The 12,676-nt window shown below is 45.4% G+C and overlaps 1 protein-coding gene across 2 annotated transcripts in view; it reads right to left on the bottom strand.

Annotated features, from left to right (window-relative positions):
* BANP (BTG3 associated nuclear protein) overlaps nt 1-11,876 on the bottom strand; it is a 116,322-nt gene extending 104,446 nt beyond the window's left edge. For both annotated transcript variants that reach the window (XM_087728603.1, XM_087728604.1), the window contains exons 1-3: nt 11,755-11,876; nt 1,489-1,620; nt 612-706 (exon numbers count right to left, since the gene is read on the bottom strand). In XM_087728603.1, the coding sequence (XP_087584729.1) occupies nt 612-706; nt 1,489-1,558 (165 nt within the window). In that variant the 5' untranslated portion in view covers nt 1,559-1,620; nt 11,755-11,876. The remainder of the gene's footprint in view (nt 1-611; nt 707-1,488; nt 1,621-11,754) is intronic.
* Between the last annotated feature and the right edge of the window lie 800 nt (nt 11,877-12,676).

The following is a 12,676-nucleotide window of genomic DNA, read 5'->3' as shown; positions in this document are numbered from 1 at the left end:
TGATTTACAGGAATTACGAGATACTAAGGCATGCCAGTTCCTAAGCAGGTTGACAGGTGACAGACACAATTTTACGACTTTTCTTGCATGGTCATTAAGGGAAATACCCATTGTTAAGCGAACCTGCAGTCATTAAGTAAACACTGCGGTCATTGAGTCAATCCACTGTCCACAATGGGCATTTTTTGCCAGAAACCAACAACATACTGGTTTCCAGCAATAAAACATTATAAACCACAGTCCCATGACCATAGGAGACTGCAAATGCAGGCTGGTTTTGCTAAAGTGCCCAAAATACAATCAGATGACCGCAGGGGGGGGGGAGTCGGTCATCAGAACTTCGACTCTGAATTGTATCTTTTTTTGAGGCCCATCGTCACTTCAAAATGGTCATAAGTCAAGGACTAGCTGTACAAGAGAAGAGGCCTCAGACCTTTCCATGATAAAGTCTATCTCAAACCTTCAGGACACCAAACGGTCCCCCCTCCGAATGTCCTCAAGGACACTCGGTGGGGAAGGATGGTTTAAATCACTTTAAGCCGTCCAAAAAACATCGCTGTTCTCTACCCGATTAGCCGCATTGTGCGAACGAGCGTGGAAATGGCTACAACCTTAATCGAGGGGTCCTGACAATTGATTTCTATCCGCTGCCGTTTCAAAGGAGGGTCTACATCTTCATCGGTCACTTCGTGGTTTTCCAAGACAACTGCAAGCCCAAAAAACAGAAAGAAGAAAACCGTTTTCAGTCGTTCCACCAAAGGCCCTTCGTTATGAAATTAAAAGGAAGAGCCACAAACTGGATGGAGAGAAGCATTCTGGAGCCTTTAACGCGTAGGAAATTCTTCTCCAAAATTTGTTTTCACAGCTAGGTTTACCTAGCTAGTTAAGAGCAGTGTTTCACAACTGTAGGGAAGTTACGTGGACTTCAACTCCCAGAATTCCCCAGCCTACATAGAGGATTTCAGCAGTGAATCAGCAGCCGGATGTTGGACATTTTAATTTCCTTGATAGTCCACCCACCAGATAAAGAAGAGATGAGGATTATGAGAATTAGTTCAACACATCCGGGCGTAAACTAAATTAGAGGATGCTTCCTTAAATAGGTTTGATCCGATGTGGCAGTGCCCTTCGTTTACATTAATTCATCTGCATTGCTTTGTTTTTTGTTTTAAAACAAAGTTGGCAGTGAAATACCAGATTTCCAAAAATTGGAGGCAGTGAAGAAAGCTAAGTGTGAGGTTGCCTCTCTGCTCTTTTACTCAGCGTCACAAAAAAAGAAGTTCTGTTATATTACATCTTTGATTTTCTATGCAACATATGCCACTGAAATTTGTCTGAAATGGTAGAGGGGCTCCTGCCTGAGCAGGGGGTTGGACTAGAAGACCTCCAAGGTCCCTTCCAACTCTGCTATTCTGTTCTCTTCTGTTCTACTCTACTTTCTATTCTATTCTGTGTCTCCCTTACCTTTATGACTGTGCAATAACCTACCTGGATGATCTGGGTTCAAGTCCTCCACAGCTATTTGAACTACATCCGCTAAATCCTGTTCTGTCATCATTCAGAAACAGGGGCGTGGGGGCTGAGCCGAAGGTGGGTCCGTCAGTTCATACAACTCTGATTCTGCGAAAGATCAAAAAACGGGGGGCCCATGAGGATTACAGCATTCACCATTTGACAAAAAGATATGCCCGTTTGATCTTCAATGCATAGGGGGATTCCTCCCACCCACCACCCACCATTGCTTCATCACGGCAGTGGCAAGCAGACCTTAGCAACTGGAGGCTATAGCATCCCTGGTGTGGCTACTCAGACTGACTCAATGCTCACCCGAAAACTCCCCAATTCCACTTGTGCAATGAAGGGAGAGACAGTCTGCTTTTCCCTCAATTTATTGTAAGTGCTAACTCCTAAGTCCATCATATTGACACTTAATACCATTGTACAACTGCAATCCCCTTCGAAGACAGCCCTAAAAGATGAACCAGCAAGAACCGATTTCTTCCAACGCTTGCTCTTTAAATTATCAGAAATCTCGACCATCATTTTAATACCACAGTATAAATCTTTGCATGTCCAGTCACAAGTTCATTCTGACAAAATCCAGTATCTTAAATTACAGGTAAAATGGTCCAGGATTTAAATCGGTTTAAGTTACAGATTTGATAAACAAAACATGTTCTTCCGTCTTTGGAGTATTTATTACCGGGGAAACGTAGCATATCTGTATATGTACCCAATATTCTGTTTGCAATGGTTAGGATTGTTTTAGACCACGTCCCCCCTGGTTATTCTGTGTTTTTAACTGCTTTTGTGTAATCTGCCAGGTATTGCAGCACTGATATTATGGGGGGGACATTTCTAGAGTACCGTAGTTATTCCCTTTTCACTCCTTTGCATTGCAATCTCCTGGATTATATTATATGACCTACTCCAGAACCTGACACTTAACAGAAAGCAAATTTAGGTAACAATAATGCAATTCAACCTATCTAAAAGACAGAGGGCTGGTGAAGACGGTTCCAGGATGGACCAGAATGTAGAAGAGATGGCACCGATATTACACAATTACCAAATGTCCAAGGTGATTTTTTCAAGAGGCAACTGGACTTTTCACTTCTCATCCAAGAAGCTTCTTCAGTTTTGCCTTCAAGGAAAACACACAAAAAAGTCCAGCTGTCTCTTATAAAAATACCTTTGGGAAAACTGTGACATGGATGAGTGAGAATCTCCATAGGCATTTACACAAATGTCCCCTTCCTCGGCTGGAGACCACCGTCATCCTGTCTTTGGGAGAAAGTTTCTCAGGACCGAAATTAACACCCGCATTCAGTTTGGGGTGTCATGTGAGACTTTTTCCTCGTTAGATTTAAGATCAATGCAGTCAAGATGAAGTGGGTTTAGCCACCACTGATTTCATGAGAGTTAAGCACCCTAGAACAGTTAGTGCGCAGCGGTGCTTATGTTGGATTGGATTACGTCTCCTCTTTTTAGCATTTTAATTCATGCTTAAGCCGCATGTTTTCCGTACTCACGAAAAAGCCTTCGTAGGGAAACAGATTTAAGAAATCCCTCTCTCTCTCTCTCTCTCTCTCTCTCTCTCTCTTGTGGTTCAGTTGTGGGATGCAGTTGGAATATGCAGGTGAAGAGTGGACTTCAACTCCCAGAATTCCCCAGCCAGCACGGAAACTTTAAGACTTGTGGACTTCGACTCCCAGAATTCCCCAGCCAGCATGGCAACTTTAAGACTTGTGGACTTCGACTCCCAGAATTTCCCCAGCCAGCATGGCAACTTTAAGACTTGCGGACTTCAACTCCCAGAATTCCCCAGCCAGCATGGCAACTTTAAGACTTGCGGACTTCAACTCCCAGAATTCCCCAGCCAACATGGCAACTTTAAGACTTGTGGAGTTCAACTCCCAGAATCCCCCAGCCAGCACGGAAACTTTTAAGACTTGTGGACTTCAACTCCCAGAATTCCCCAGCCAACATGGCAACTTTAAGACTTGTGGACTTCAACTCCCAGAATTCCCCAGCCAGCACGGAAACTTTTAAGACTTGTGGACTTCAACTCCCAGAATTCCCCAGCCAACATGGCAACTTTAAGACTTGTGGAGTTCAACTCCCAGAATTTCCCCAGCCAGCATGGCAACTTTAAGACTTGTGGACTTCAACTCCCAGAATTCCCCAGCCAGCATGGAAACTTTAAGACTTGTGGACTTCAACTCCCAGAATTCCCCAGCCAGCACGGAAACTTTTAAGACTTGTGGACTTCAACTCCCAGAATTCCCCAGCCAGCACGGAAACTTTAAGACTTGTGGACTTCAACTCCCAGAATTCCCCAGCCAGCACGGAAACTTTAAGACTTGTGGACTTCAACTCCCAGAATTCCCCAGACAGCACGGAAACTTTAAGACTTGTGGACTTCAACTCCCAGAATTCCCCAGCCAGCACGGAAACTTTAAGACTCGTGGACTTCAACTCCCAGACTTCAAATGCTGGGAGTTGAAGACCACAAATCTTAACGTTGCCAAGGTTGGAGACCCCCTGATCTATGACATTGCTTTGAGTTTCCCAGCCAGCCAAGGCAACAGCTGTTCAGCTGCGGGTGGGAGGGGAGGGGGGGTTTAGAAAAAAAAAACCTTTCTGAATTCTTCCTAATGGGGACACTGCAAGAGAAGGAGTTATTTATTCAAGAGGATCTGTCGCCAAGAAAGATTCATTTGAAATTCGGATCGCCGTGAAAGGATTAGGAGCGCGTTTGCGCTGTGCCGAGGGGGCCCAAGTGATCTGGCAAGAGACCGAGGGCATGTGGTTGCCATTTCTCTCCCTTTGGCAAATTAACTTTGCCATTTCTCAGAAGTCTTGGGCCAGGGCCAGCCTTCACATAATAAAACAGCTGTGCGAGGATTACGGTTTCATCGTCTCCCGAACTGCAAATGCAGTTGGAAGCTCGGCAGAGGCCGAAGGGAAAGAATCTTTCGGTCCATAAATTAGGAAAGGGACCCGGCCAAATCGGTTCTCCCCTCCCCACCCACCCCCAGCCCCTTTTCATCTTGGCTTTGCTCAAAGGGAAATCAGAATCATGCACACATTCTGTTAATACAGGTAGTCCTCGATTTACAACCAGCCCGAGATTTCAGTGGCTAAGCGAGACGTTTGTTAAGTGAGTCCTGCTCCCTTTTACGACCTTTCTCGGCCACGGTTGTTAAGTGAATCTGGATTTCCACATTGACTTTGCTCATCAGAAAGTCATAAAAGGGGAATCACGTGACCCCCCCCCGGCACACTGTACCCGTCGTTAAACGTGAACCAGTTGCCAAGCATCTGAATTTTGATCACGTGAGCAGGGAGATGCTGCAAGGGTCATAAGTCACCTTTTTTTCAGGGACGTTGTAAGCTTGAATGGTCACTAAGTGGACTGTCGTAAGTTGAGGATTACCCGTATTACTTATCTCTTTTCAAATTAAGGTGCTATGGGCTTTACGGGTCAAGGAAGTCAGCGCAAGGACAGACTTTTGCCCCAGAACTATCAGTTTTTAGCATTCAATGTGTGACCCCCACCATACACACACACACACACACACACCCAAAAATAAATGACAGCCTGCCCAGGTAGACCAGGCCAAGAAATCAGCTCCATGGGAAGGCTGGAACTCTTTTATTGTGATTGGCTACAATAATAAAATCCTGGAGATCTGATTGTGCTACGCCTCCTCCCCATATATGTGAATGAGGGAAGAGTCTGCCTGAATCGCTTCCAAATATTTATCTATTTGTTGTGGACTTAAAATATGTCATCCCCCCCCCCCCCGTCGTTTCCCTGGCCACAATACATCCCTCCCCTCTCCATCCAGGTCCTTATTCTCTGCATAAACTTTATTGCTGCTCACAATGTTCTGATTAATTTTGCACCTCATGCTAAGCCATACTTTAATCACAGTAGGCCAAATAAATCAAACGGGGGAGATTCACAAACCCTGCTAAGTCATAAAACCAGCATTTAGAAATCACAACCCCTGGTTTATGCAATGCTCGGATTTAAATCCCGTTTGGGCGTAGTGCAAAGGATGAGAGCCCAGCTATCCTGTCTATTAAAGCAGGATCTGCTTCCAAAGGATTCCTGTTCCTATCTCTGTGCATTCAACTAGCAATGGGGCTGTTTGCATTGATGTTCATTCCAAGTATTTTTGGAGAGAGAAACAATTGGGAAAAATAAATCTCAAAAGCTTCATGGCACTGAAAACTAAGTAGGGTTGGGCCCAGCTGGCGTTTGGATGGGTAACCATCAAGGAATCCCAGAATGCTAAACTGAGAAGCCCCAAACTCCCAGAATTAGACCATGGCAAAGTGTCATAGATGTATCCATGAAATAAAAACCAACTCAAACAAAGTTGGTTATCCTGCAAATCTAACTGTAGAATTTTTTAGTATAATCCAGGAAATCTGTTCCTCCTTCAGCTCAATCTTTCCCATCTGCCAGGAGCCTTTTGAACCTTTCTGCAGAAACTTCAGGAGAATGTTATGGTTTCCTGGTCCTTCAAACCTTATTCTGATAGCACTTGCTTGGAACATAAGAACCTGGCCCAAACACATGAGACCTCTCGGACCTCGAGAAAGCCTATCATGGGTCTTTTGCAGGAAGCCAGTTAAACAGAGCATGGATGCAATTGTCCACTCTGGTAAAGAAGCCTTCAGAAGTTGCTGGCCTGCTAGGATCTAACCCTAGTCTCCAACCTTGGCAACTTTAAGACTTTTGGACTCCAACTCCCATGCTGGCTGAGGAATTCTGCGAGTTGAAATCCACAAGTCTTAAAAGCTGCCAAGGTTGGAGACCATTGATCTAACCCAATGGCTAGCTGCTCTCCCTGTTGGATAACTGAAACGTCTCAAGAACTTGCTGGACGTATCCAAGTTTTTCCCTGCCAGCCTTCTTAACTCACTTATAGCCAAATTCTAGTTGGCAAAGTTACTGGGCGATTATTAACATAAACTTTCCTCTGTGGTCTGCAGAAAACGATATGCAGGGGATCGATTGCTTATGGCTTAGGACTGCCAAGAATCCTAACGTCCCTGTGCATGGGAGGTTATCTGGACAACTTTTCCACATGCCCGCTCCGATCTGGAGCAACAGACAAGATAGCTTTGATGCAAAACAGAATGAAAATCAGGTCTTCCGTTACTAGTCAAGCATGCTTGCTCCGTTTATTAAATTATGAAAACTATTCAAGAAAATCATTTTCCTCCTTTTTCATGATAGGATTATTAGAATTATCACGCCTTGCACTGGTTGATCCATTTCAGTTGGGTTTGGTAAGTATGTGGATTGTGAATCACTAGATTTTTCTTCCTTAAAGTGAGGGCTTTGTGGCGGATATACCCGCCAATAAGTTGCTCCAAAGTGACAAAAATAATAGAAGATGAGGAGGAAGACTATATGCTCTTCGGCTTTCGTTTCAACAGAACCGTAAATCATTCCAGTTGCCTTTAGGTGTCCCCAAGGTTGAACAACAAATGGACCAGAGTGTATTTGCAAGCCATCAATTATCCATTCCTCCCAGGTTTGTCAGTTTCCAAATCATATTGGAATGACATAAAATAAATTGAAAATAGCGCCACCCACTGATTTAAATGGAACCAAGTCTTAGTTCAAAGTTCTGAATGTAGTTTTAGAGAAATGGCACAAACGGTCACAAATTCTGCCACTGCTTTATGCCACCTGTTTTTCAGGATCAAAATGACTGCTTACATTTTTAACTTCAGGGAAGGTGTGGCAAAAGGACATCTTCACCTGTGAAAAGAACAAGGATTTGGATAGAATTGTAACTCAATAAATTAGGTGTTTTCTAATGCAACTTCCTCGGAGCTGAGCCCTCGATGTGTGGTGTCCGCGGTTCCCAGAATTCCCAGCCAGTGAAGGCTGTTTAGGAGGAAAAACCCAGAAACGAAATCTGTTAAAAACGGAGGGCATAATAAATTTGCCCATCTGTTGCCTTTGCAAGAAACACAGGAAGGTTGAAAAACTGCGTCTTCTCCTAAAGTTTCCATCTTTTACGAGAAGGAGTAAAACCACAACTGGCAAGAAATCCCAAGTCTCGGTTTGCCGAGGTACTAGAGAACATTAACCTTTCTTCTATTTCTTCAAAGCGTGGATTCCTAAATCTTGTGGCGCTGCCAGCTTGGATTCCGACACGATTTTCCATTCCCACGTCACTCTAGTTTAGTCGGAAAAGCCCTTTCCTTTGAAGAACGGGACGGCCCAAAAGTTCAGAAGACAATGAAGTGGAACGAAGTTCAGCATCATAATCCAGGGATCAGCCATCCAGGCACGAAAGCTGCCTTGGCTGGACTGAAGAGCAAACCCCAATAAAGCCGAGCTAATTGGAAAGAGGCACCTGTCAGGATGCCTTTCCCGGCACTGAAAAAGAACATTTATTTAAGTGGATTAACTTAAAAGTGTCTTCAGAAGCGCATCTCGCATGGTTTCCGACACCACAGATATTTACTGCGTTAAATAAATCTATAAATCCTTTTCCAGTATTAAAAAAAAAAAATTGGACCAGAAACAAACGCAGCGCAAACAGGAATCAGATCAATCTGGAGGACTTCTTCCTGCCTCGTTTGTATTATTTTTGGGTAAGCAAATGTTCTCCAGCTCTTCCACCTTATAGAACCACCCGGGCCCCAAATGCATCTCTCGGTTTCCAGCAGCTCCGAAGGTTCGTTGACAAAACTCCGCGAGGTTGGTTCTTATTTTACAAACCCAAGCTTGGATCCCGTCTACAGACCCACGGGAGGTTTTAATTGTCCGATCCAAGTTCATTGATCCCGGACCAATTGCATCCACATGTAATGCTGATTAATAAGAGTTGCTTAATAGAGCCGAGGTGGCGCAGTGGTTAAATGCAGCACTGCAGGCTACTTCAGCTGACTGCAGTTCTGCAGTTCGGCTGTTCAAATCTCACCGGCTCAGGGTTGACTCAGCCTTCCATCCTTCCGAGGTGGGTAAAATGAGGACCCAGATTGTGGGGGCGATATGCTGACTCTGTAAAACCGCTTAGAGAGGGCTGAAAGCCCTATGAAGCGGTATATAAGTCTAACTGCTATTGCTATTGCTTATTGAAAATAAAACGGGGCTATTAGTAAGGAAAGATCAAGGGGAGAATATAAAGCGTGGTCTTCTATTTCCCAAACTTTGCGTGTGAGTAAAGATTCTGGCATGTCCCAAAAGTCCCACTTGGATTCTGCACAGCTGTTTGAGCAGTTCAGATTGGGGGGGGGAAAGGGGGGGCAGAGAAGGTTTGCACCTGATGTGCCTGGAATTGTTTGCAACCCATTTCAAGAAACCCAGTCGTCGATTATGGTATACCTGTGTCCTGTCTTATTTTACTGACATCCTTAAAACCAATTACGCAGAATAGCTCCGAGTTTAAATATTTATTGTGATGGAAGAGTGGCTTTCCAGCAATCCTCCTTGCCTAGAAAACAGAACGCCTATGACGAGAGGGGATTTGGAAGCAGTTGCTCTTGTAATTAAGTCAACTGGGATGCTGGTTTTGTTATCAAGCTGCGGCACACAAGCAGCTGGAATTGCTAAAGGAAGAGCAACGCCTTGTGTTTCTCACCCCCCCCCCCAAAAAATGCATATACCGATCTAGCTGGCTGCTGCAGTCCCTGCCAACTGCAAGCGCTTTATTTTTCCTGCATTAAGTGAATGGATGCAGTGAGAAAGGGAACGAAAGCACGAAAGGAAGGCCAGCGAGAAGGAAACATCCTGACCTGCGAGAAAGGAATTCTACTTTGGCCTCCTTTTCCGAAGGAACATAGAAAGCTTTCTGGTTACAAGAATGGCTAGAGCATTAGAGGTGAACCCTTAGTGATATGCGTTTAATGAAAACATAGCAACAGAGATAGTCTCTAAATCTGTTCTGTATTTAGAGAGATTAGCGGACGATCCCATTTATGCCCAGAATTTCCAATCTGTTTTACCATTCAGTTCGACTGCTCTGGTCCTCTTGAAAGACAGACAGGCCATTCAGGGATCAGAGCCCCCCACAAATTCAATTATCATCCCTGAATGTGCCATCAAGATTGGAGCACTTATGACTCCAGTACCTGCTAACTCCACTTTCCTCTGCTGCTTTTCTTCTCCTGCCTGCGTGGAATCTCTTTTCGTTTATGTAAACGTACATATCATTCATATTCATATATTGTGATCCAAGCAGCTCAGCCAACTACTAAAAGCTCCCTGCCATCTAATTGCAAATACAGATTAAAGAAAATGCCATTTAAAATGCCCAAACTTTTGTTCAAGCAATCCAAGCAATATGGTTATGCATTTAATTAAAAACAGCCAATCCAAATTTCAAAATATGCGTAAGTCATATGTGCATACCTCTGGTGTGGCCAAAAACTAAATAGAACTAGCATATACAAATTGCTTGGATTATTACTTACACACTTAATTCAGAAAGCCAGGCCTAACTCCCAAAGAAATGGATATCTATTTAAATTCTTGGAGGGGAATTGATGTTGTTCTGGATATGCAATGTATTTTTCGTTGAGGTTTTGTCTGAATTGTGTCATATCAAAAGATTTCCATTTCCACATGCTAGTAGCTCCAACCCATTTGCACATTTCTTGCACGCAACACATGTGCAACTGCTCAAGTTTCAATCCTTCGATAAGATCTCATTTTGCTTCCACTAAAGCAGGTTGTACAACTTGTTTTTCTTCGATGTGTGCCCTACATCAAAGCACTCCGCTGTCCAAAGAGAGGGCTAAAGTCTTATCAACTGTTCTAAATGTTACCAACTGATTTCAGATTTTCAGTGATGTGAAAACATCAACGTATGTTATATAAACACTCATATGAAGTGAAGGAAACATTATGTACACTCAAATTTTAATGCTTCCTGCTTATTACATTATTATTATTTATGATGATAGTTGCTTTTATCTTAGACTGCCTACAATATTTCAAAGACTACAGCCTGTTAATAAATTGTTCACCGTGCTTTTAAACCACTCAAAATGTCTTTGTTCAGTCTATGTTATGACCTGTTTTAAGTGCCCAGCGATGCCTTGGGACAGGAGCCTGTATACATTTCCCTTTCATTCCCTTTACAGGACTATTTTATTGTCCTAATTGTCCCTGCTCAGAGGATCATCGTACTTACACAACAGTTCATTCACCCAAAGAACATTTATTATTATTATTATTATTATTCAAGCCACGTTCCTATCTCACCCAATTGGGTTCCTGTTTTAAGATGCTGGAGGAATTCAGATCCTTCAAGGAACACCAAACTCCGAAAGGAAACTGAATCCTGCTTTGACCTCTGCGGGGCACCCAGCCCAGCCACCTTTCCCTTCTCAATTCCCTTTTTTTCTCCTTTCCTGCTGTTTACATTTCCCTTCCCTATCTTGGCTGGGCAAAGCAGCCGCTCGGGTATACAGCGGCTAAGAAATTTAGAATTTAATAGAATTTGTATCCCGTGGGACTCAGGGCGGCTTACAGAGCAAGATTAAAAACATTTAAAAATTTAAGACTAAAAATACAGTTGTTAAAAAATTACACACCATCCATTCTATCTAAGTGGGGCTGGACATCGATCAAGAAAGAGAGGTCCTTGCATGGTGGGGGGGGGGAAACAGGGAGGGGGTCCGACTGCATGACCTCGAGGGTCCCTTCAGATTGGGCTTTTCAGTTCTAGCCAGGGGCACTGGCTAAATAAATTTTAAAAAAAGAGGAGAAATTGGGAGGGAGGGAGGGAGGGGGTCTCCGCAATCTTTCAGGCCAACACGTCACAGATACCCAATCTATCAAATTTTGGGTGTGGGACTACAAATCCCATCATGCCCAACCACGAAGCTGGAGCCTTCTCCCCCCCCCCCCGCCCTCGGAGAGGGAGGGAGGGGAGGGCTGGGATCTGAGCGGCCCGCGGGCTGGAGGCTAGCGCCTCGCCTGCTGCGGATGATGGGGGATGTAGTCTCTTGGTGGGCGCGGAGCGGCCTCCTCCTGCCGAAGGGCGGGGCTGAGGGGGGCGCGGGGGGGGGCAGGAGCGAGAGGAGCAAAGCCCCGCCCCTGCGCGGCCCCGCCCCCGCCCCCTCCCGCTGGCGGCCCTGCGGGCTGGGCGCCGTGAGGCGACCCGAGCGAGCCCTCCGTCGTCCTGAGGGGCCGCGCCGGAGCCCTCCAGGCTCCGCGGCCGAGCAGCCGCAGCCTCAGCCGGGAACCCGCGAGAGAAGCGAGGTTACCGTTTGCCTTGCCGAATTCTCGTGGTGTTTGGCCGGGCGGCTGCGATAATGGCGTCCTTCCTCGCGAGAGATCCTCCGGAGTCGGCCGCTGCGCAGGCGCGCTTCGGCTAGCGCGTCCCCTCGCCTTAGAGCCCCGAGAGGGGCGCGCAGGCGCACTCCGCCCTCTTCCCCGCTTGGGAGACGCTTGGGCGCGTCGACAGCCCAAGCAGGGCGGCCGCGAGACGAGCGGGAGGACTCGGAGTCCCAGAGGGCCTTGCGCGCGCGCGATCCCTCGCTGCCCCGTGCCGCCCTTGGCACACTGGGAGATGTAGTACGCCGGGCAGAACTGGCCTTTTTGGTGGTGGGGAAAGCCGGCGGGCTGCAGGATCAAACGAAGGTTTCTCCTGCAGATCTTAGTTTGGGTAGGGGTCTCCTGTGCCAAGCCAATAAAAGGTGCCCCTTCTCAGATAAACCAATATTTTGCAAACTTGGCATCTTGAAAAGGGATGGACTTCCCGAATTCCTCAGCCAGCTTTTCAACTCAGAAAAGTTAGACTAAAAAAAAGATGTTTACCCATGTTGCTAATCCGGATTTTCTGCAACGGTACATGAGCGCATCTAGCAATGCAAACAGCCTGTTGAACAACGTGCTTTATAATGTATACAATTACTAAGGAACAGAACAGAATTTGGAGCAAACTTAAATAGGAGAGATGTCACCCTGTTTATTTAATGTACTATATATGCAGAACACAGCATGGGAAGAAACCAAAACTGGCATTTAAATGGCTGGGAGAAATAGCTATTTAGGTGATGATGCCCCATGGATGGCTGGACAGGAGGAAAAAACTAAAGAATTGTCTGAAAAGTGGAAGAAGAGTTTGCAAAAGTCAACACAAACTCAATGGAAATAATGATATACGCCTAGGCTCCAAAGTTCTGG

The sequence above is a fragment of the Thamnophis sirtalis genome, unplaced genomic scaffold (genome assembly GCF_051295495.1).
Source record: "Thamnophis sirtalis isolate CommonGarterSnake01/CBP01778 unplaced genomic scaffold, rThaSir2_p1.2 scaffold_14, whole genome shotgun sequence".
NCBI classification, from domain to species: Eukaryota; Metazoa; Chordata; class Lepidosauria; order Squamata; family Natricidae; genus Thamnophis; species Thamnophis sirtalis.
The sequence above is the reverse complement of the archived record's forward strand: the minus strand, read 5'-3'. Positions and strand labels throughout refer to the sequence as shown.